Source organism: Siniperca chuatsi, linkage group LG7, assembly GCF_020085105.1.
Source record: "Siniperca chuatsi isolate FFG_IHB_CAS linkage group LG7, ASM2008510v1, whole genome shotgun sequence".
Lineage (NCBI taxonomy): Eukaryota > Metazoa > Chordata > Actinopteri > Centrarchiformes > Sinipercidae > Siniperca > Siniperca chuatsi.
In genome coordinates, this window is record NC_058048.1 from 11073752 (window position 1) to 11100431 (window position 26680).

The 26680-nt window shown below is 39.1% G+C and overlaps 1 protein-coding gene across 4 annotated transcripts in view; it reads right to left on the reverse strand.

Annotated features, from left to right (window-relative positions):
- The window catches only part of dscamb (Down syndrome cell adhesion molecule b), a 125890-nt gene that overhangs the window by 86050 nt on the left and 13160 nt on the right, over positions 1–26680 (reverse strand). For all 4 annotated transcript variants that reach the window (XM_044201701.1, XM_044201702.1, XM_044201703.1 and 1 more), the window contains exons 2-3: positions 19075–19392; positions 18061–18207 (exon numbers count right to left, since the gene is read on the reverse strand). In XM_044201701.1, the coding sequence (XP_044057636.1) occupies positions 18061–18207; positions 19075–19392 (465 nt within the window). The remainder of the gene's footprint in view (positions 1–18060; positions 18208–19074; positions 19393–26680) is intronic.

Genomic DNA, 26680 nt, shown 5'->3' on the forward strand with positions numbered 1-26680 from the left:
TGCTCCCTGCTGATGTGTGGCCTCGACACCAATTGCAGCTGTTTGCATTTAAATAATTCAACAGACAATAACTGTAGTCATATATTTGGAAGAGTAATACAGCTGTTTAAAATGATAGATCAAATTCACTCTCACAATTGCTAGCTGTGGAGGCATCTAGGTTTCTTTGCTACATCATTTTGAGAGGAGGGAGACAAAGCAGAGAAAAGACCAGTCTCCATTTTGTTTCTCTACCAAGGACACAGAGGAAGGAAGACACTTGCACAGAATTTCTCCCCAAATATGTCCAATTCAATGAGAGATATTTCCGATCAGTCTCTCTCTCACACACACACACACACACACACACACACACACACACACTGCACATAAGCAGTAATAAACAAAGACATTCAATATACACACAGAACAAGAGAGCACACACACCCTCAGCCTGGGTCGAGCTAATATTCACGCGTGGCAGGTGGAACGGTCCATTCGGGGTGGGAACAGAGGGGTGCGAGTGTGCTCACAGGTCCAGTCTGGTTGTTTTTAATGGACCAGTGGTGTAGTCCGATAAAGGGCAGCCATCTATCTGCACCCACCCAGTCAACTCTGACACTGTTTCCAAGGAAACGCCACCCGCGGGAGCTGGAAAGGGAGGGTAGGACCTTGAGGGAGCATGTTCTCCTGTGCTGTCAGAGTGCCAGGAGGAAGGAGAACAGGGATGGAGTGATAGAAGGGTGGAGGAGTGGAGGGAGAAGGGAAGGAGAGATAGAGGAGGATGGGGGACACAGCAGAGGGGTGCACCAGCCACCTCAAAGGGGTTAACTTTAATCAGACATGACACACACACACCCCAGGAAAAAAGAGTGACAAATGCAACTAGGATCACACACTCACATAGATACACTTTCACAGGGCAAGGCGGACTGTCACACACGTACTGTATGCACAAATGACATACAGCAGACACACTTTGTGCATATGTGTGTGCGTGCATGCAGGCGTCATTTTCCTGCAGACGGGGATCATGGGACCCTTTGCGAAATGTGCAGCAAACACAAAAAAATGACACGTCATATTTCATTTTCAGATCATTTTCTTTTGTTTCTCTGCAGATTGTCAGAGAGACAGAAAAGCCACTGATGCAAACGGCTGAGATAGAGATGCCTTCCCATAGCCAGGCCCACTGCATCATCATCCAGAGACCAGATCACACTGTCACCTCCAATAATGTCACACATTAACAACTTCATCAGTTATCATATGGGTTGTGTCAGGTATTTGTTCTGCTTGATTCATTCATATGCAGAGTATACTACTCCTGACGCTTTAAAAAACACAGAGGCAGCACATAAAGCTAACATGTTTGTGTTGATACATACAGTATGTGGCTTCAATATGCTGACCGAAATGTATCTGTAGTGCAGAATATCAAAAACTGTCGAGTACTGAAAGTTGGCATTAAATGTCCAGTCAGATTCATAATCTTGTTTACTTATTCTTTGACTTAATCATAATTTTGCCAATTTTAAACTGAATTTTAAGTTCTTGTTCAGTTGCGTGTGTTCAGTCAGCATTTAACATTTGAGAACTTTGGCTTTTTTTCTGAAATAAAAAAAGGTTTAGTAGAAAAACAATTTTCAGAGTAAGGCGTCGTAAAAACATCTTGTCAAGGTACTGGTACAGAAACCTAAGTATTGTTTCTGTACTAGTATTGGAAATTGTTTACCCAGCCTAGTGTCACCTGACTTAAATCCTTAAAAAAGTGATATGCTGGAAGATGCTGTACCTTTTCTAATTTAAACTACATTTCTCCAGTGGTAGATAGTATGAACTTTGTTGCTTCTCCCTATTAGAGTCCAAGCCAGACTGATATATTGCCAATATTAGCTTATCTCAAATATATTGGTATTGGCACATACTGTATTTATGTAAGTAACAAGAAATTACAGTAACACCAAAGACATGAGGTCAATTACAAACAGTGCTGCCATTACATAGTTTGTTGACCAGGGATTTTTCAACTGTAACATATCCTGCTCAGTACATATAACAACACTGAGTCCTTATCAAAAATGTTTATGTTAGATATTTATGCTAAATAACTCTCAAATATCAGTTCCCTATATGTTTCAAAAATCCAGCATCAATCATTCCCTACCATCCATAATAAAGATCTTGTTAAGTTACATACAAGTCATCCTGGCGCCCTTTGAGGGTTATATTTTAGTTAACTGGCTACCAGTCAGTCGTTACCAGTCTCAGGTAACTCTGTGTCTAACATTAAACATTTGTTACATTTTTCCCACCTCTTTTCCGCCAGAACTAACAAATGTGTTAAAAATGTAGATTTGATGCATCAACAATTAGTTGAAGTTAAATTTGGTATGAAAGTAATGACTAATGGGAGCAATATATTCTTCCTGTTTAGTCTCTCCTGACCACTCCACTTATATTTTACATGCTTTAGTACACTTCACTGCCATACTGCAAACATACCATTCTAAAGTCATTACCATCATTATTACAGATTCACACTAGATGAAAACCAGTCTACACAGCACTAAACTACATTGAAGTACACCGGCCCACCGACACTAGAAACAATTAGAAGGTATAATCTCTGCACATCTATCTGCCAGGAGGCCTGGGCACAAACGCTGAGCAGAGAGAGAGAGAGAGAGAGAGAGGAGGAGAAAATAACCATTATTATTAGCAGACAGGGCTGTCTGCACTGGAGGCCTGATCACCTTCTTTACACACACACACACACACACACACACAAACAAGCTCAGAGTTTCTGGTCTATGTACATTCAGATGACACACGCACCTTCTATCTTGCCTTGTAATTTTGACTTTATACGGACAGTTAGGAGCAGCACTGCTTTTGTTGTGCAGTCTGTCGCCATACTGTGATTGGGAAGTTGTAAAACCAAAAGATTTTTCATCCATCTATGTCCTAATGCCATCTTCCTTCTGCCTTGCTGCTGATTACAGTCTGTGTACTGTCTAGCTGTGTAACACTGACTTAATGTTATTTTGCTTGAGCAGAGCCATTGCAGCGACCCAGATGTCCATATATTATAATCTAATCTAAAATGATTCTGGCTCTGGATTGGCTAATCCAACACCACTCTTCTTAATCTGACGTCTAATAGACGACATCTGGACAAAACGACATAAAAAACACGGCCCGAAGACAATCTGATTGACTTGTTTGGGAACGATAATCTTGTCTGTACAGTAACTTTGTTCATGTAAGCATGAATTTATCTGCGTGTTTACCACTAAATAACACAGACAAATGTTATCTTTTCTTTGGGACAAAGCTTACAAGGAGACATTGCAGTGATGGTCTAGCATCAGATGATTTCACTGAAACTCAATAATGTGATTTTGTTGTTTACTTTTATTAAATTACAATCTTTTTAACATGCCGATTGAACAATCTACTTCTTTTAGTTTGGAATTTGGGAAGTAAATAATTAAATTGTAAATAATGAAATCGTTAATAAATAGTTAAAAAACACTCCTCATGTGCACCTCTTCTTTTGCCAGACAGCATGTGTCTCACTGCATTCACACCTCTGCCTAAAAAGAAATGAATAAATACAAAGTCTATTTCTGCTGGTGTCAACACGTTCTTTTGAGTGTATAATGGATCAAATCATCAATAATCAATTGAGTGTGTCACCTAGCAGAGGCAGCTCTTCTCATTTTGACCGCTCTTTTTTCTTCTGTTCACTCTTGAGGTGTGATACGACCCCTGAGTGGATGCTCCCTGTCTTTTTCAAGCTGCAGGAGACCTTCTCAAAGAGCATAGCAACAGACCTGTCTTCCCTGTAAAAATAGGATTGGCTTCTGTGAAGCCGACTCGACGCCACAGATACAACACACACTTCACTTCATTGATTATGCGGCCAAGCCCCTCAGAGCCCAGCTTTACAAGTGATGTCTTTCCCTCTTTGCCTTGCTCACTCTCCTTATAGCTCCCATTTTCAGCCTCTTGCTCAGATTCGGAGCCATTTACCTCACAACCACATCAATATTTTAGCCCTCCTGGATGCGTAGATTTCCCCTTTTTTTGTACATTTCTATTGTTTCCCCTGGATAATGAAATGTTAATGTTATTTGGGCATGAGAGACATGCTGTAGACACAGACACAGGCCAAAGAGGAAAAACATCAAGAATTCAGATCTGCTTTGATTTGGACACACACTATTCAGGTGGACACTTTCTTAACAGTTGGGACAGTTACAGTTACTGGCTGAGCAAATTTTCAAGTAACAGTGTTTGACTTAAAGGATAAGGCTGGCAATATTGGATATTTTTTTATTGTCAACAAATCGTATGAAAACACCAAAACCAACCAACTAAGTATTGCCTGTGTATCTTATTCCTCTGTGCCATAGAGCTCCATTATTCTTAAAAAACAATTTAAAACACATTCCTTTATTACGTTGAACATGAGCACTGTAGTGTATTTTCAGTCGATCCCAAATATACTGTACAGTCCTGCTGCCATAAATACTCACTAGTGCAACAAACATGTATTATTCCACAGCTGAAAATAGTCCCCAACAAAAGAACTACTTACTCCTGTTTGACTGACGTTTGCTAAAATGTACAGTGCATAGCTGTTTTATGAAATATAATAAAAATGAAACCATATATTCACATATATTTGTTTTTTTAAAGATCAGTAGGAACCAATGGACTTGGAGCCACAGACAGGGTAAGGAAGTCAGAAGGTACTGAGAGACAAACTAATGTCTACTGTTTTGTCTATTGGTAAGTGTTGACAATAACAAAAATATAGAATAATGTCTTTTTCATTTAATTCATTTTTAAACAACAAGCCTAATTGTTCATAAGTACTCTTCTAATTTAGGTAAAAGTTGTATATATAAAGTAATTATGGCAATTATAATTTTACTTTTGCTGACAAAATATTCTTTATGTTTCTTATGCATTGTTATATTGAGCTTTTAGGGATGTGATGGAGCTATATTATGATTGATATGTGCGATACATCAAATGATTTTCACAAACCTTGCCAATGAAGGAAAAAATAATTAAATCATTTTACTTGGGATTGTTTCATTACTGTCTTTGGACTTGTGGACATGAGAGCTCTGTGTATTATACAATATGGGGTCCACACACCGTAGCATGCTGGTATTTCATGCTATCTTTCAGCAACTGTCTATTACCATCCGACACATTGAGAGGTATAAAACGCAGGCGCCAGGGCAAAGGAGGCTGAGCAAACAAACACACGAGAGCTGGAGAGAGAAAGGACAGATGTATTGAAAGCTGTTGAGTGATGTGTTTTTTCTTTATTGCTGTGCATACTGTGGACTGATGGAGAAGGGAAGAAGGATATGCAGCAGAGAGAGAGGGGGGGTTCAGTAAGAATAAAATCCTTTCATATGGGTGTTAACCAAAACAAGGCCAGACTGTACTGTACGTATGGAAATGTGGCATACAAAGTATGGTCATGAGAAATCCTATAGTACATTTCTCTCTATAAATAATAAATTCACAGATAGTTGTTCAGCGGCATATCTCTGCCTCAAAATTTGATGGTAAAAAACATCTAAAACCAAATCAAGCCTGATCTCTGATTTCAGAGTAGCTCAAATGCTGGAGTTATTTTTGGACAAACCAAATTTTCCAAACAGTATGTTCTCATTAATGGTTTCTCACCACATCTCTTTGGGCGTGATTTTAAAGAACTCAGATTACGGGTTATCCTGGATTATGCAAAGGACTGTGCACAGACACTTATCAGTTTCATTTCTTTGTCCTCCCAATGATATTCATGCCAAATCCCACAGCGCCGTATCTTTGCTCACAGCTGGCAAGTGTAACTAAAGGATTATGCAAGCAGCTTCTACAAGCAAATAGATTTCTCCCTACTTCAGAGGAAACTGCTAGTTATGCAGCGCCTATCTGTCCGCTAGGCATGCACAAAAACATGTCTCCCATTTTCTTTTTCTTTTTTACTTGTTTCAACAGTGCATTTCAGAGGGAGATGGAGAGGAAAGAGGAGAACGAGAAACAAAACAAGCACAAAACCAGAAGGTCTCACACACTTACACTGTAGTCTATGTATGGGCACAGCCATTCTGTATCAATCATCTTATTGGACAGTAAACCACAAGTGTCCTCACCTCTGTATTTAGGTGTATGTTTTATTGTAATATGGCTGTTTAAACAAGAGGGCAGCTGAACTTCAGCTGAACTGGATTTGCATTGAAGCACATGTTTAGACAAGCACTGCCACCACCTAAATAACCAATCAGCATGCAAGTATGCCACTGGACGAGCACTGATCGTCCACCTAGCATCCATGAGAGAGCTTTAGTTTATGAGTGATGCCCGGCACACGTGAGTTGAAGCTTTGACTACTTCCTGTATGCAAATATTTCAGAAGGTTTCTTTCCCATATATAGTCCAGATCAAGCCTAGCCTATGATGGCGATTTCTGATTCTCTGCATGGCCTCCCCGCTGTCCCTGGGGGATATGTGTATTAATTAGCATTGATCTGGAGCAGGAAAACACAGAGCAGATTGGGACAGGTCCAAGGCTATCACAGATACAGGAGCTTACTTGAAATACAGCACAGAATACATTTACATTTTAGGCAGCTAACTGACAGATCCAGAGAAATGCACCGTGAGTGCAACAGTAGAACAATTTCCAGGTAAAGATATCCACTTACATTTTATGCAGTCATATATAAACACTAAGACATGTTGCCATATTTGCTTTACAAGTGAAGAATTATTTTAACTTCTCAAAACATTCCACTTTCAATTTGATATCAACAAGTATGTTTTCAGGAATAAGATTTTAGTATCAACCTTTTTCTGTCTTGTTCAGATACTCCCCAGTCCTTTCTTTCTAATATACTGCACATTGCTCAGGGTCATAGTGCTGATCTAGGCTCTGTCACCTGGATCTTTTTGACCATTTTTCTTCGGTAATGACCTGAAAGCCATAATGTAAGTATTTCTAGATCAGCAGTCCTAATCGCAGAACCAAGATGCATCCTATCTCTTCTTGCTGAGCAGGCAAGGCCTCTTTGAGCCATTAGGCTCCAAACAGCTGTGAATGCCTTGTTATGCGCACAGCAGTGTATCATTGGAGTCAGGAAGAGAGCTGGTAATTCAGATAAAAAAAAGGGTCCACCCGACATCTTTATATGTGTGGCAAACTCAATTTAGGATTATTCTAGCCTCCTTTTCCTCTCTCTTCCTGTCTGCGTCTCAGCCAGGAGGCCTTATTGAAAATCTCTTCTTCCACACACATTTTGTGCTTACGATCAAATCCCTGCAAAAGCTGTGACACAGCAGTTTTCATTGATTATATCCAAAGTTCTGCAATACAGTTTTATTAGAACCAAAATGGATTTCTGCTGTATCATTATCCTTGATCTGATATTCTCTATCTGTGACTTCTGAAATGTGCCCAAGAACATTTTACACATTTTGAGCTAAATATTGTTCAACTCTTCCTCGTTATACTGTACATTTGTGCTAAGCCACTATGTGCATAACACTATGTGAGAGCGTGGCAGTTTCATGTGATTCAGCAGATCTTGTGCTGTGATAATCAGCCAGGGGCAACAGCAGCATTATATTTTGTAACTGCAAAGATTTTTTTAGCATATGGCCAAAACTGTAATGCAGTGACTAGCACTGAGACACAGTCATAAATCACAAGCATCATAAATAATAGAAACCCACTCCCTCCACAGAATGAATTAATTAATTTAATTTAACCTATTTAAAGCTGAAACGATTAGTCAATGAATTAGTCGACATTATCAACTATTTTGATAATCAGTTAATTACTTATCAAAGCACAAGTTGAGCAAAAATACCATTACCAGATACCAGAATAACAGTATCCAGTTCCAGGTTCTTAAATGTGACGATTTACTACTTTATCTTGGCTTAAATTATAGTAAACGGAATATCTTTGGGTTTTGTTGGACAAAACAAGATATTTGAATATGTCACTTTGAGCTTTGGGAATTGTGCATGTTTCAATGTAGATTAATTAATAATGAAAACAGTCATTACTTGTAGCCCTTAACCTATTAGATAAAAATAGAAAAAAAAATCTTCTTCTTCTAGAATCAAGCCATATTTTTCAACCACATTGGTTGGACAAACATAAACTTTCTATTGCTTAACAATAAGCATTAAGATCTGTTATGCCTTTTGAAGTGGCTGGTTGGTGAAAGTGCTTAAAAGTATCTCAGCCATCTGTATAAAGGTCCAATAGGAATCTCATCTACACCATGTTTCCATTGTTGAGAGGAAATAGACAGAGGAAGGAAAGGAGAGAAAGAGAGAGAAATAGAGAGTTTGGCTGGGAGAAACAGACAACAATTACACTTGCCCTAGGAGGCCGAGGGAACCTGACCACGTTGCTATGGAAACTCAAGTACAGCAGAAAGTAACAGGAAAATCAATTCAGATTGAGCTTATCTCTCCCTCTCTCTCACTCCCTTCTCGTTTCACAAGGGCTACAAAGCATGTTTCCACTCTGAATCACATTTTAACTATTGCCGGGCTGATGCAGCACTAATCACAACACAATGATTCTCATTCCCTTAAATGACAAATGTGGATTATGGTAACCAGAAAAATACGTCTTCAAACACGCACACACCTCTGAAATTGTATAAAAGAAAGATGCAAGCACGAATGTGCTACGACTCAACACAAATAACCCTCTGTCTCAGCCACACCATTTATTCTTGCTCTTTCTTTCCTTCCCTCTTCACTCGCTCCCTCGGAGGGGCAACAGCAGCTGTTCGCAGGTGATAAGCGTGTGCAGCAATGGGCGCTCGGCTCTGATTGGCTGGCTCAACTCCTACGCTGATGTGAAGATTGCAGGCTGCGTCTGTCAAAAGGCCACTCTGCTCGTGGTTGTCACCTCGTGACGCCACTGCCGCAAATGACAGTTCGACTGGCCACACTCGGCGCAAAGCCTGAGATTTACATCATTCCTCCTTTAATGTTTCTGCACGACGCGTCCTCTTACATTTCATAGACATATTAAATGAAATGACATATGTTTAGCTTTGTTTTGCTTTGTTTTGTACTTGTTTTTTAGCTGTATTTCTATTCTGTGTAAGTACATTCACAGCAACAAAAACACAGAGTCAAATTCCTTGTGTGTGTTCACATACTTGATTCTGATATTTTTATTATAGGTTCATTATAATAACATCATAATAACATAATCATAAATGTATCAGACATATAGCCTCACATGATCAGCTCTGATCATCTAATAGACAGTCAGGTGATGACAGGAACTGACTGCCTGTCGCCCATCCAGCCCCCTTGTTTTCACCACAGCCACTTAGCAGCAGCCTGTAGGGAGTCTGGGTGTTGTTTGGATCTTAGTCGTTGGCTGTGCAATGGCAAGGTGAGGTCAAAGACAGGCTGCAAGTGTACTCAGTGACTGCGTTTGTCTGTGTGTGTTCTCAAGGCTTATGCCAAAGAAGAGGCAAGAGGAGAGAAAACGAGCCTTGAAGAAAAATAATGATGCTTGATGCCTCATACATCAAGAAAAAGATAGAGGGTCACCTTGCAGTGAAGTCAGCTGGTCATTTGCTACTGAGGAAGTCAATCTGGATGATGGATTGTGAAACAAATATGATGTAGCAAGACTGTGTAAAAATGTTATTTATTATTACTCTCTCTCTCTCTCTCTCTCTATATATATATATATATATATATATATATATATATATATATATATATATATATGTATATATATATATATATATATATATATATATATATACATACATTTAATAATATATATCAATATTGGAAAAATATTTTTATTAATATCCTGACACTGATTTCAACCATTTCACCCAACCGATGGGATGGCTTTGAGTACACTGGTCAGTTTTGTCTTCCATTCAGGTATTTTAGTTTAAATATAGAAAGTCAACCTGTACTCTCGAAAGGAAATAATTTAGTTAAGTATATTTCATTGTCATTTTGTACTAAAAGTGCTAATTTCACCAACAAGAGCAGTCCAGCATACAAAAATAATATTCTCCAAATATCTGGGAGCAAACATTGGTAGGATTTTAATCTTTTTCTCTTCTTCTTCTTTTCTTTTCTTTCTCTCTTCTTTTTCTGGTTGACAAAAATGATACAGTCAAGTTTGAGTCAAGTTCCTGCATTTTTTTGCTTCCAAAATATAAAATGATATATACTATATTTATATCATGAAATAGTACAAATAAAGGGCCACTCCAATTACGTATTTGGTTTTCCATAAAGTCAGAGGACTTATAGGAGATTTTTTTTTATTTGTCAAAATTACACTCACTTTTAGTTCTTCCCAGTATGGTTCAAGCCCCCAAAACACTGGATCCTACAATTTCCATAAGGCAACTCAGTAGTGTCCCTGCTTGTTCAGTGCATGTCATTTTGTTATAAAGGCACAGGCTGTATAGTACTCTTTGTGATGAGTAAACTGAACTTTATTGTGGCTTTCCCATTTTAAGATAACATGTTCTGAGACACATCTATAATGTATAGATCCATAACGTATTTTGTGATAAAAGCACTCAATTAGATCTCTTCTTCTGATTGGTGTCCAGCAGGTGCTCTAAAACCATGATCATGTCTAATCAGTGTTACAGATGCCCAGCAGGGGGGCACAGGCACCAAGGCTCTGTGTGAAAGTTTAAAGAGGCTCACTGTGATTTACTGTATTTTTCCAGATTTACCACCCTGCGAGCAGAATAAGACCATGAATTAATCCTTGATTGGATGGAAGACATTAAAGAAAAAATGGAGTGAAAAATCCCTATTAGGTCAGCAGAGTGATTTGAGTTATTAAGTGCCTTTTTTACTCTAATCAGTCACTTTTAAGATGGGATCAGACACTGTTGCATTATGGGATTTGATTGAGCACACCAGTTTGTCTCCATTTCCCCCAGCGCTTCAGCTGGGAACATATGGGAAGGTTCCTCCACGAACCACGCCACCTGTCACATGCAGACACACACATGAAGAGAGGGAGTTTGCAGCTACACAGCCGTAGTCATCCAGCAGCACACATCCAGGAGAGTTTATAAACAGAAATTAATTGCTTGTTCCGGCTGTAATTAGCTCACACCATGCTTATTACTAATCTGTGTCTTGGCCTGATGCCAGGCTAGTTCTGGCCCGGCTCCAGTCCATTTTCAACACAGTGTTGCGCTACAGTAATCCATACACTCTGGCAGGATGGACCTGTTCCGCTAACTGGGCTTTACTCAACTATACACACATATTTCTACTTCTACATACTTTTCTGTGAACGAGTCATCATATTAACTCTAACTATTACTGTATTACATTGGCTATAAATGTATAGTCCTAATTTTCCCCCGGTAATGTACTGTTTTCATAACAAACTGTGTAAGATCCACAAGAGAGTTAAATTAAATGTAGTCTTGATATTCTACACTTGGAGTTTGAATGGATTTCATATGCATGAGTCATGCACAGACACCCCAAAACTATAAAACAAATTCAGGACATTACTGTAAACCAGATTCCTGCAGTATAATGACAAAACAGTGCTTTTTTAAGCTTTTGCCTTCAATCCAAGTCGAAAACAAAAATGCATCCCCATCACAGGAATGCCAAATTGCCTATTAAAGATGAGAGCATGTTCAGTCTCCCAATGCGCCCAGCCATCACCACCCTAATCATTCCCTGCCTAAACAGCCTAATGGCTGCCATATTGCTACTGTTTATTAGTAAACACTGATGGAAGAGTGCCCGCTTCAACAGTTGTTGATTTTGTCTATCCGTATGGAGTATCAGCTGGGAATAACAACCACCGTGCCAGAACGTTGTCTGCTGTTCAGTCTCCCGTCACTAAACACATTGCTTTATTGTTTAATGTGCATAGTGATTAGGATGTCAGTAGACAGCATAATATAATACATACACCTTAGATAAAGTATTAAACAAATCTGAGAGCCGAGATCAGCCCTCCTTCTGGTATTTCTACTTCATTAGATTGTTCTGCTGATGTATTATAAAAGAGAATGTGAAAGCAAGGCAAAATTAAAATGTGCGTTGTATATTCACACAAATTACAAGTCTGTGCCTCAGCCTCTGAGCCAGAAGGACGCTCCAAAGATGACCTTAGGTTTAAGATGCTTTTGGGAAGCCCAGTCCAAGATCGATTTCCCTCCATCTCTGTCTCAGTAACCCTTCGATCGATCCTTATCAAATATGTATCACATCCTCAAGCCTTCACCACAGCTAAGATGGAGACTTCAAACAGCTCAAACAGAAAGTCAGAGGAGAGCTAGGTTTCTTTTTTCAAAATGGCAAATCTCATAGCAGAGGGAAGATGTGAAACCAAAATAATAATGTAAAAAGACAAAAAATGTGAGCCATACCATCCCGAAACCACATAATATTATAAAAGCTTTACAATAAAAATGCAATCTCAGCTATTTCAAAAGATGTTACATCAAAGCTTTCAAAACAACACAGAAGAACGAATTCTATCCTAAAACGAGCTTTATAAAAGACAGTGGATTTAGTCTTCTACAAAAGGCAACAGAGACTCACTGTGCACACAATAGATGAAGAAAACACCCCCCAACTATCTCTGCTCTAACCTCACTTCTCACTAAAAGGGTCTTGTCTCGTCCTCTTCCAATTCCCCAAACTCCCCTTCACACAGCACTCATATGTTGCAAATGCACAAAATGCATCCTTCAGCTCATGTTCATATAATTCTCTGTGGCAGCAGAATGATTAATGCACACAACTATTGATTTTCTTTTCTTTGCCCTTTTTTTATTTCTTTCAGGAGAGTGCCCCCCACCCCCAACTCCCAAAACACCTCCTACTTGACAGCATCACACTTTGCACACTGTCACTTACAAGTATAGACAATGAATATACATTTCAATTAAAATAAATGCACAATTACAGCATGTGTACAGACACACAAACACATTGTACAAACAATAAGCACCCCCATCTCCCTTAGCTTTCAGGCAGCTGTGTGTGAGTGGACTGGGAAAAGGGGTGCAGTGAAAGACAAGGGTCAGCATTTCACTAACTGCTGATTTGTGTGTGTGTGTGTGTGTGTGAGGGGCGGAATGATAGGCTGTGTTGTTTTCATAGGGTTTCACTGCAGGATGGGTGGAGTAGCGTGCATTAAAACACATCCATGCACCCACAAACAAACACTCAGACACATATGTGTATGGTACATTTGCACATATTAATATCTAGATCTACCTCTGAATTGTTATGTGGTTACATGCAGGGATCACGAACTCCAGGCGCTTTCCAGCCCCTGAACAACAATACCAACAAACCATGTTTGTGTAAGGAGAGGCAGAAATCTGGAGAGAATGAGTGAGGAAGGAAAGTGGGAAGGGGAAGAAGACAGGGACAAGATCATGTGGCTAATGTGACGCAGTCCCTTGTTTACCAAAGAAAAAGCCTTGCCCACTCTCCTCCTCTCTACCTTTCAAATCTCCTCCTTCTCATTCTCTTGTCTATCCAGCTCACTTCCTTTCCTCTAATCTAACCTCTCCTCCTCTACATTTCCTTGCATCTTCTTTCCTCCCAAGCTCATTTCTACCACTGTGCCCTCCTTTCAAGGTTGGCCTGACTTTGGGCGTGTTGAATTTACAGCGCTGTCACTGCCTGCCTCTCAGTGCCCTCACTGTCAATCTCAGTGAAAAATGGAGGCAGTGGCACATCACTGGCATGATAAAGTCCTGCTGTGCAGTGATCCTGTAAACCAAACACCTACAGTAGCCTTTTTGAAGACATCCTTAACATTCCAGCGACTGAGCTGGTGGCTGGTTAAGACTGTGATTCTATTAGCAAGCAAACTGTTTAATTAGCCTCTATAAGCACTCACAAGAACCCATGAGAGAGGAGTGAGCAGAATGCGAGAGTGCAGAGGCACTTTCATCACTTAAATGCTAAACGCACAGCTGGGAAGCGGCTGACATGAATGTGACTGAAAAATGTAATGGAGATTTTTTTTACTGATGTTGTGAGTATTGGAGGGACTTATTTGCATAAAGCAAAAAAAAAAAAATACAGCATTTTCCACGCAGGAGGAAATTGACTGGGGCGCTTTGCCAAGCAGGTTATGCAATGAGATGAGAAGAGAGGAGAGAAGGCCGATAGTCAAGGCCAGCGGAGGAGGATGGAAAGGAGTGGAGGACGGAGAAGAGAAGAGAAGAGAAGAGAAGAGAAGAGAAGAGAAGAGAAGAGAAGAGAAGAGAAGAGAAGAGAAGAGAAGAGAAGAGAAAATAAAAGGAAACAAAATAAGAAAACTAAGCAAATGGTGAGAAGGAAAAGTGGAAGAGAGAAGGGGGAAGAAGAGGCACTTACTGATCTATCTGACTGTGACTCTGTTTCCAATGTGAATGCAACATAAACAAGTCATGTCAGCATCTGATATTGTTGTTAAAACATGTAATTCAAAACAGATATCCTATGTACCGTACATACAAAAATAGAAAACTCACCTCTCTACACTTACAGTGAGTTAAGTCCAACTAGTGGTGGGCGATATGGATAAAATCCAATATCATGTTATATGTAATTTTATATCACAATATCAATATATATCATGATAAAATATGTTCTCTGGAAAATCAATTGAGAAATTGTTCATAAATAAAATGCACAGACATGTTATTGTCTGTTTTTGCTGAACGAACAAACTAAATACCAGACAAATCAAAGTATGGATGCAAAAATATTGCAATAAAAATCCCAAATTGACATAAAGCCATCCGGCATGCCAAAATCTCTGACTGGTCTCCAGTATTTGCAAGATGCCTACACTTACAGAACAAGATTTGAATGGATGCAAATGTTGACACATGCATAAAAAGCTCTGAGAGAGGCACTGTGTGTATCATTTGCTACAGAGATTATGTTGACTCCATGCAAATGTTGCTTCTACATCCATAGAAGGTAAGAAAAGCCAATAAGAACTCACTGGGTAGGACATGTACACACAATTGTACATGCTAGATACAGAGGAAAATAATCTGCGGCAGCTCTGAGCTGATAGATTGCAACTAATGCTGGACATTAGGAGAACTCGAACAGCCAAAATGTCACTGCAAGTAGACACAGAATGTATGCTCAGATTCTACAACATACAACTGCACGCATCTTAAAGTAGAGTGCAAGGTCTCAGTGACAACATGTTGTGTGCAGCTCATTCAATATCTAAGCCCTGGTTTCGTCGAAGCTCTTCTCTGCAACCAAGGCGGCCCAGCTCATTACGCTGCCTCATATCATGAATGATCAGAGACAAAAGGTAGATGGAGAAACACAAAAACACACCCCATCCCAGCTCCATCCCTTTTCAAAAGCATGGCCACTTGACACGCAAAACACACAGGATGCATGTTAAAAAAAACTACACAGACATGAGCATGTGCACACTGATACACAAAGGTACATGTGACAACACCAGTGCACACATGTGTTAAAATAAAGGCCCACCATGTGAAATCCTGGCACAACACAGTGGGACACAGCTCAACTCCTCCCCTCCCTCCTCTACTTTCTTTCTTTTTGCCTCTTTCATCTCTCTATTAGCTCTGTCAATTGTTTATCAAAAGCAGCGAGGAGGCGATCGGAGCCGGGCATTTGAAAGCTTGTGCTGCGAGATCCATTTTAAAATTCATGACAGGTTAATGGTATGTTAGTGGCAACATTAAGACCCAGTGAGCTTGCGTCATGCTCATTCACATTGAAAACAGGCCGCTTCAAATGACTACTAAGCAGTCCTCATTCTGAGAGGTAATTCATATTGTAATTAACTTTTCAATCACAGCTGATTAATTAAGACAGGCCCTAGTCTGTAATTATGCATCTATTTTTGACCCTAATGTGAATGACTGGATATTCAAAGATTTCAGCAGCCGTGATTTAAGCCAGTGTCCTCTCTATGCCCAAGTTACTGATCTTAAAAAGCACATTTACACCTGGCGACATTAAACAAGCAGACACACTCGACACATAATCAGTAGTGATCAAAGGTTTAGATGTTTCAGGGTATCTAAACATGTGGATGTTCATCAACATTTGCTTAATAATCAAGTGACATCATCCACCAAAATTTTTCAAGAACACCATCCTAGTTATTTTGCTTCTCTACTAAGAGACATATCTCAAGCCTCGACTGTTCTTCCTCACATTCTGATGCACAATGCAAGGGTAGGGAAGTGCGCTTGATGTTACCGTTCCCAACAAAAACCTGAGATTAATAATTCAGTGCAGCTGTGGGATAGCTTTATTTTGTGTCCACTGAGACCAAGTCTTCTTTCATGAAAAATTCAAAAAAAAAGACAAAAAAGAAAAGAGGGGATGGAGAAGGAGTCGGAAAACTAGGCTGGGTCAAACTGCACCCAGTTGCCATTGTCAAGCCCTGTTGGTATCTGTTGTGGTCTCTCTCCCGCACGTGCTCGCTTTTCGCTCACGCACAAACACACTCGCACACACACCCTTCTAACCCTCGCTCCTAGAGTAAACATACCCTCTCCATAACAGTGTGAGGTGAATCCACTCATGCATCAGAATCGACCATCAAATATTTATCAGGGAGCAGCAGTGATTTTGACAGTGTGCTCATGCTTTTGACAGCACTCGCCTGCTGCAATACTTATTGGAGTAAACACGGACAATCCAATATCGTTGTTCTTTTGAATGCTTGCGAAAGAACTCAAAAGAACACAGAGCATACAATATAATCCATCAAAACTTCACTGCATATTCTATATGCTGACAGACCTGCTGTAAAAAAAATGAAAGACATCATTGTAGACAGTACAATAAGAGCTGATTTAAGAAATGATTGGCAATGATTGGTTTTTCAGTATACAGGAATGGCACACACACACACGTACAATTCACAGTCCATACATGAAGAGATGGTTTTTACTGTATTTACTCTGCTTTTGAAAAAGATGTAGAGGAGATTTGTCAAAGCATTTTATCCTCATAATGGACCCTTTTTTTAGCCACAGTTGAGATAAACATCATCTCTGAGTTTTGTCTACATGATTAATTTCATTTACAGAACGTAATCATATCTGCACAGTGCATATTTGCCCGCTCTCTGTGACATTAGGCAATGTCTTCAACCAGCGGCTCACAGCGAGTAACTCGAGTAACCTCGAGTAACCTCGAGTAAATAAGTCGCTGGCATGGATCAGAAGACACATCTTCATGCTCGAGCAGACACATTTAAAATGCCACCAAAACACCGTCCCAGATTCTGCCCTCAGTCAAATTACATCAAGTGCTCACTTACAGGTCCCTGAACGCCCCAGTATGAAGCGAAATCAGCCAGCGGGCAGTACATGGAGCAATCAAGAGATAAGCATTCCATTTAACTTGAGAAAAAATCCAACCCGCAGAATGTTCTGGTGTCTTGCGTTATCATGCTGTGCCCCTGGATTCAAATAAGGAGGGTAACTAGGTCAATGATGCTATGTAAACTGTTCCACTTTACCCCTTGCTGGACTCAAAATGGGTGTGTATAGGAGAGAGAAGCTCAGTGATTCAATGTGACAGTTATCAACATACTCTATCTAGTGAGAGGACAGAGCTGTGCAGAGCTGCAGAGCCCCGGTAATAGCAGACTACGACAGTAAACAGGTAAGAAGATGACTCACAGTGAACCAGAACATAGTGTCCAAAGAGCAGAGCAAGGAGGGGGCTGCGATAAATAGCCAAAAAAAAGCAACACACCTTTCCCTCTGTCAAACATTTCATCTCGTCTTTAACACAAAAGGGTTTTCAAATATGAAAACAAATATAATAACTAAAATACCTTTTAGAAAGTTACAAACACTGTCATTTTAACATTAACACTGGCATTTTACCTTCACATATTACAAGAGACTTGTTTTTTAACAGGTTGTGTCTGCAGATTTATTTGAGCATTAAAAGCTCTGTATTGAAGTACCCAGTTATACTGTGTACAAAGTATTGAAGTATTACTTCTCTTACCTGAGCTGAGTGAAACTGTGTCCTTCTCCCATGATACAACAGTGACATAGGCCTCAACAGAAGCAGGGATAATGCACTTGAAGACGGCTACACTGCCTCTCATAGCCTTCTGGTCAGCCACTCTGACTGTGTAGGGTTCCCGTGAGACTATTGAACAAGAAAAAAACAAGACATACATGACAAGTCTCATTCATAAGAGACCAATTGCGTTACTGTATACTTTTTTTCTTTGTGGGGGACAAGATCAAGCTCTCATCTAGGAAAACTTCAAACCTGCAGAAGTGTCCCTGAGCAAACTGACTCCCTGACAGCACCAGGGGGCATAGGGAGTTGACTCTGGCATCAGTACCAATACTACGATTGCATTTTGGTGTATGCAAAATTATACTGGAAAAACAAAATGATAAGCAAGATAATGTCTATTACATAAATGTAAAGTCCTCTGAAAAAATTTAAATCTACAATTCCATGACAACTCTGTTTGCTGATCATGTGATAAAGCTAAAAGTGGACGTTGTGGTGAGAACCACCACATTGTCCATCATTGTGATTTAAGTGCAATTTGAACAGTTCACTCAAGTAGTCAAAATGAATTCAGTGTCTCAGACATCCTTAAGCCTTTCAATATTTTTAACATACATGCTCTCTGCGATCTTTCCGATCACCTACCTGGAGCAAGACATCCATCCATCAGACTGAGATCATTAATTAAAATCATGCTCCAGTCGCTTTGAGCTTTTGCTCTTTGTCAAAGATGCATGACTTATACACTTAATTAATTTGTATTACACACATTTATACGGTCACATTCATTTGTCTTTCAAGTGTTTGAATTTAACCACTGTACTATTACAAAAAGCTAGTACTATTACAACTACACGCACTACCACTACCTTTACTACAACTGTGTCTTTCAAATCTTCTTCTAGTGCAGCCAATACCAATTTTTCTCTTGCTCTCACCACCATTATTACAAGTACTCCTGCTACACCAAGCCCTTCTCTGTGGACTCACCAGCTTTGATGTGGACATCCTGACTCCTAATCTTGCCAGAAGGGTTCTCGGCAGTGCAGTAGTACGTGTTGTCGTGGATCAGCTTGCTGAAGCTGGATGGCAGGAAGTTGAAGATCTGGAGAGTTCCATTGGGGTGGACATGGCGGATGCCCGGGACATCGTAGATCTCCTCTCCGGTCGCCAGATACCAGCGCAGAGAGGCAGGCGGGGCACCACCAGCAGGACAGGGCACCGAGGTCCCTGTGGTGCTGGCAAATACTACCTCTTGCAAAGATGCATTGACAAAGTATAAGCTGGAATGTAGATCCTCACTGAAAACTGCAAAAGAGGAAACACATAATGTGTACTGTTACAACTATGTATTGTATTTTATATGCTGTAGCATTGTTTTTAAGATCCGTGCATTTTTTGTATTGGTATTTCATTGTATATGGATCACTTTTCCTGTAAATAAAGTTTGGAAAAAACATATTGAATGTAATCTGGACAAAAGACCTTGAGATGATAAAAACATTTGCAAAAATTGTACTTTTTGCCCTTTTTAGGAATTTTGATTGTCTGGTATTTGAGTATGAAAATGTTTATTTCAAATGTCAAAAATGAGAAAGCACAATTAGTATTCCTCTAAAGTCATTCGCTGTAAGTGCTTCTATTTATGGATCGTGATCAGTAGTTTTGGATTCATCAATGTATTCCCATCCCTGGGACCTTGGGAAAATTAAATTAACATAAACTACTATCAATTATAAAATAAGGACAGTTGCCTTGATCACGTTGAAGCTTTAATTCAAGCCAACATCACAGTAAAGAGAATGACGTTAAATGCAGTTTGTGCAGGAGTATTCCCTAAAGAAGAGAGAGGAGGGTAATAAATGTCAATGTTGGACCAATTAGCTCCACAGTAATCTACAGCTGTTTGATTTCAGAGTGATGAAGCCTGCACATGTTTGCAATCTGAAGTTCTATGTTTGAGAGAGAGAGTCTGTTTGTATTTTTTTATTTCAGGGGAAAATGCTTGTATGCACAGTGTTTGTTAGTGTGTGTGTATCTCGCTTGCCATCTCAGCCTGGTGACAAGCCCAGAGGCTCTGCACTAAGTGGCTTACAGTGGCACTGGCAGCTGGCTTGGACCCTCCCTGGGGAGAAAACATTTTAGCACTTCATAAATTCCTAACAAGGTTTCAAATTGCAGACGTTTCCATCCTTTTCTCTGCTCCAGCGGCTCTCAACGAGCAGTGAGACACTCCAATGACCTGCTCATGTACACATGCACATCCACACAACACTCATCTGTTATTACAAATTAGCAATGCTCATTCAAAATTATTAGCACACTAAAGATCAATACTGCAGCGTTTTGCACCATTTCTGAAATGCAAACAACTCTGTACTCTCTGTGTTACAGACACTGGCACATGCACTGAGAAACCTATTCTGCGGAGTGAGAGGGCATTGTCCAATAATTGATGTCTGGCCATATGCATTATTGTGTTGTGAAAGATTTTAATGATGGCTATGAAAACATATAACACAACATTTATTTATATTGTTTTCTTTATGATTATCTGAGATTTCGGTGTGCCTCTCCTCAGTTTGAATTAGCGGGTGTCCACTTTTGTTGCTTTGCAAGCAAAAAGGCAATATTTAGCTGCATTGGAGGAAAGTAACATAGTAGGCTACATTTACTTAAGTACTGTACTTAAGTACAATTTTGAGGTACTTGAACTTTACTTGAGTATTTCCATTTTCAGCTCTACCACGTTTTGGAGGGAAATGTGATTTTTACTCTATCGTGAGTTCAACAATGTTATAGGAGTGCAATAAATCAGTAAACTACCCAACAGAACTTGGACCAGCTGCAACATTAAATGCTGCTTACACGCTAATGCATCAATAATGATAATTATAATCCAGTAATATAATATATAAAATAATTTCACCTCTGAAAGGGGTGATTCTGATAATTAATCTATGCGCTGACAATAATTCTGTGCTTTTACTTAAGTAAAGTTTTGAATGCGTAACTTTTACTTTTAACAGAGTATTTTTACATTGTGGAGTACTACTTTTACTTAAGTAAAGGGTCTGAGTGTTTCTTCCACCACTGTTTCGTTAGATGCAATTACCTTTTTGGCCTAACATTAGCTTAACCTAGCTAATACTAATTTGTCAGGGATTTTTTAAACGCAATTATTAGCTAACATTAATATTAGCATCGAGCAAATAATTCAAAAACAGAAATGGTGTATACATTTTACCTCTATTCAGCATCCCAGGTGTTACAATGTCTGCTAGATTTTATAATTCATTAGTCAGCTAAGTGAAAGTGACCAACAAACCAGAAGCTTTTCTTTTTGTTTTAGCTAGTTAGCAGCTCCTGAATGGGATGACGTTTACCAATGAAGCAGTTATTAACATACAGTACAATAACACTGCTTATATGAAAACTTGGAATTATAATGATGTATTTTTAAGATGTATTTGTGTAAGTGATGCATAGCCTACTTTAACTTAATATAAAATCTTTTTTATATAGTCATTATATTGACATTGAGACTGTGTTTACTTATACAGCTGTTTTTAGTAGCCTACCTGGTCTCCCTGTAACAAAATTACACTTTGACTGGGATTTAAATATTCAAATAAACAAAAAATTATTTGACTTTATATGCCAGAAATTAAGAAACAAGCACAGCATTTACAGCCTGCATACACTATGGTCAACAACCGCAGTACAGCTTGTATCAAGGTGTCAGGCCTGACTGATAAAGAGAGTTTCAGGCAGCATAAAAATGTACACGTCCACAAGGAGTGACTGGTAGAAGCTCCAACCAACACTACAGATAATCGTCATCGTCACATTTTGCTGCTGTGGAGCCAATACTTGTATGGAGTTATATGGAAAATAATTACAAAGCAAAAATAATACAATATAAGATTATATTTTCGACAACAGAATTTGGTAGTGGAATATAATCATCTTCTTCAACATGTCAGCTGTGATGAGGCCTGTAGGGCAGCCTGGGAATAGCAAACGTAGCGGGTTCTGTCTGATGACTGAATCCATCCACATTTGTTTACCTGCCTATATGTGACTCGGCTTGCTGTCTGTCTCCATGTGTATGCAGATTTCATTTGTAAATGCTAACAATGCACATTCCTGACTCACTGCGGTACAGAACTGTTTGTTACTTCCATTTGTGAATTGTACAAGGTGATGACAATGCATCAGCACCTCTGTTGCTGCACATATTTCTGTGCATACGTTAGAGGTTCAGTCTCCAGATATAATACTGTGAACAGCTTGCAATGCTTATTAGCAATTCTGAATGCACTTCGATGCAAGTTTTCCCATCATTACACCACATCTATCTATCTATCTATCTATCTATCTATCTATCTATCTATCTATCTATCTATCTATCTATCTATCTATCTATCTATCTATCTATCTATCTATCTATCTATCTATCTATCTATCTATCTATCTATCTATCTATCTATCTATCTATCTATCTATATATCTGTCTGTCTGTTTGTCTGTCAGACACCTTTGCTTTCCATTATCATTCTGTTTATTACAGATTGATAAGTTTCAGCTACAATACAAAGAATGTCAGCCAGAAGAAACAGGTGTTTACAGAACATTTTCTTATGAATCACTGAAAAACTGAACATTTTACTAGACTTTTTTCTACTAAAAAGTCTAGTAAAGGGTTCTTTAAAGTATTTGACTTAAATAAAATTTAGAGAAGTACAATATGTATGCTCCCAGCAAAGGAACTTTTGTATACACTCCTGTACAATCTGTTACATCAAAAAGTTTTAGCCAATTTGAATCTTTTAAAATGCGTGAGTTAGGCTGCTCGGTTCTCAGTGGGTCTGTGGCACCGGCCAAGATGAAAATAATACATCAAAGTCATATTAAATTCTGATTCATTCTCTTTTTTCCAGCTGGCACAGGGAGTATCAATCTTCACAGTGCTCTGTTGATAATACAGACTGGAGCCATGAGGGGACTGTTCATGGACAGAGCTCAAGGTTAGTGAGAAGGAGAACACACTTTGAAATCACTCATGTCTATATATTTAAACACACGACCTTTACTGATGTTACATTCAGCAGACATTTTCTTTGTGTATGAAATATGAAATGAGCTGGTGATTTACTTTGTAAATTTGACTTATGTGATAGTATTGTAATATCTCAGCAAAATACTGCCTGAGATCTGCTTTGATGATATTGTATGATCATATGGAGGGGATTTTAGTAAGTGAAGACAAAGACTGTTTTGCAAAAATAATTTGCACAAATTCAAAAAGCAAAATAATATTTTTTCCCCCTAAAAAACAGTGGCAGACACAACTGGCACACATCAAAGTTTTAAGCAAATATAATTTGGGTACTTCGTTAATTGATACTTTGAACATTAGCGCCACAATAGCAAATGGCTGAGAGAAGTAGATCAAAGAAGTGTGTGGTTGCTTGGAAAGCTTCTATTCTGTGCAAGCATCGGAGAAATTGGATTAGGATTTATGTCATGGCTGTTTTGATATTCGTCTATTTCACATATTAAAAGTACGTGAGAGCAACTCAATTTAGACTGGCTGAGTGATAGCGATATTGATTTAATTAAAAACAGAAATGTACTCTGGTGGAAGGGTGCATATTACTGCACTACTCGTTTTCCTAATTGACTAAGCTTAGGAGCCAGACCACAAATGGTCCAGTGACGCAGGTACATCACCCCCTCAGACCTCACAAAGAGCACAATGTCATGCCCCAACAAACGGCCTCAGGGTCCAACCACTTACTACATTGCCCGGGAGAAAATAAGTAATTGGCATAATTTTTCATGAGCTCAACCGTAAAGGTGAAATAAATGACACTGTTCAATAATGCATTATATGCATCTATAATTGACTATGATTTTTTCCCCCGATGGGATATCTTCAGGGAGAAGGGAAGAAGGAAAAAAGTTGTTTCATTTAAATCTTTCTTTTCTGGGGCCTAGTATGCTCAAAATAATACAACCAACCAAAAATACCAACTGTATAAACATTTGTGGGGATAACGCATGACTCTGTGTCATGTTGTTACGAGTAGCGTAGTACATTACTTTTTCCATTTATTCTTAAAGATCTTAAGATGTATGCAGTATTTTGTTTTTAAATTGTTTTTTTTTTGTTTGTTTTCAGACCACAGTTGGACATGCAAAGCTACATCCAGACTAGTGGTGTTTCACAATCTCTGCAGTGATGAGGCGAGTACAAAGGTACTGTAGATATACTGACAAAAAGCACAAGACAATAACTACCACAAACCTTGATTTATGAATTTTGAGATCTGAAGCTAACTATTTCCATACTAGAAAAAAGACAGACATAAACAGATCAAAGAGGACTACATCTCCAAAACAAAAGTACTGTCAATGTTACCTACAGTAATTTGGTTTAATTTTTTATTGGTCACTTCAAGGCAACGCAACAAGCTGTAAACAACATGGACATATCATTACCTTTTAACTCGATATGGCACACTTGCTAGCAAACAGTGGTTTATTTACACATCCAACAGTTGCGGAGCAACATTAGCATTCATTTGGAGTCGTGTTTCTGGCCACCTGATGAATGTAAGTCCAGTTTTCACTCTCCTGTTAGCCCCGTTTTTGGTCTCCACCAACTCCTGAGGGAAATATCTGGCTCTTTAGCTGCTAAATGCTCCACTATGTTCACCAGCTAGTCGCTAACTGTGTCTGTCTGCCGTTTGGTGCTGAGCAAGTAGTGTACAGTGGGTTTTTGGGCTGAAAACAGCTGCTTGCTGAGGCTGAAAACAACGCTGATGTGAGCAATAAGAGTGAACCGAAACCAAAAGTTGTGGGACAAAAAAAACAAAACACTGTAGCCTGGCATCGTCAGACTAATTCACAAAGGCTTATTAGTCTAGAACCTCTCAGTTCATTTTCAATTTCTAAGGGTTGTTATCAACAGGCGCAGACCAAAATGCCCCTGGACGCCATTGGAAAGACCTACAACCAATCAGAGCAACGATACGTACGGAGCGACACATGCACGTTGGGGCGGTGCTTGGTCCGTTTTCAAGCAGGAAAAAAATGACGGCCTGGTCACAAACATTCTCAAATTACAGCTAAACAGTACACTAAAATGTGTTTCTGAAAGCAGTGGAATAGGCAATGAAGTAACAGAATCTTGATTCATATTTGATCAGCACCGCCTAGTTTGACAGTTTGATCTGAGTTCAGTGAGACTGGTGCCTATATCAACCAATCAGAGCAGTGAAACGTGTGACGGGTGACATGTTACTTTTATTCTGGACCGGTAACGCTCCTCTGTCAATCATGATATCAAACCTGTCCCATATTAGATAAACGGCTGAGGTTGTCTGGGTTTATTACTACAAGTGACTCCTTTCACTTTACACATAGTCAATGGATCCATTGTTCATACAGAACTATTGATTAGAACAGCTTTTTTTCAAGTATTTTGTTTGAAAAACAATGTATAATTCTTGTCTATCCACATAAAATACTTGGTGTAGTCCTACTTCTGAGCTTTTAACCATTGAAGCTTTGACGAGTGTGTGCTACATACTGTATTAATACAGTTACACACATCCACGGTTCAGGGTTGACTAGTTCAAGAAGATATTGGAAAAACCAGTGCCTTGCTTAATAGCACTTTGACATCTGCAGAGCACAGTGTTTGAACCAGCAATCCTCCACAAGGCAACAGGCAGCTGTACTTGTTTGTGACATTAAATGTGTGTGTAAAATGTAAACATTTCTTAGACAACAGTTATGGCGATCTGCATCAGAATCTTAGGCCTTACATCGTCTGAATTGAGTGCTGCATTACAATGCGTTACATAACTGTGCATAACTGTAAAGTACTGGAAATACATACTGTAACTGCTTGGCATTTCTGAATTTTTGAACAGAATGATTACTTAAACCTAAGCAGATCATGTCATTTGTACCAGAATAAGGCAAAAGTATATCTGTTGTCTGTTTTTCAATATTAAGAGACTAACTATTTTGGAAAATTGATCACAAAAATCGAGTGTAAACTCGATTAAGCTGTTTTTCACAGTATTCACACTGTAATGATTTATTATTTAAAATGCGATTTGGGAAAGCAGCCGCAGTAATGTTCCCACAGAGTTACTGTACAATATGACAAACAACATGTATGGTTCAGTATCATCACAGGACCGTGATCCTTCACACAATAGAGCTGATCATTTGACAGGGTGTAACCAACCATGACAGTGTGCTTTCAGAGCCACTGGGGCGCTTCATTTAAGTAAACGTGCAATCAATGCCGATGGGAGCAAACCGCAGGTAAAGATGAATTCACTAACTGGCTGTTTGCTGAATCACAAGAAGGAAGAAGTTGCCATAAGATCACATTTTCAAGCTGAACTATTTTTGGGGAAACTGCTGCTTGAACACCTGATCAAAGCTTATAAGTCACATAGAGTTGGTGTGATTTTCACCATCTCATGTACCTGCAGTGTTAAGTGAATGGTGCCAGTACCACGCGGGAAACTGGTGACAACCTATTAACTCTCACTCCATAGTTACATTA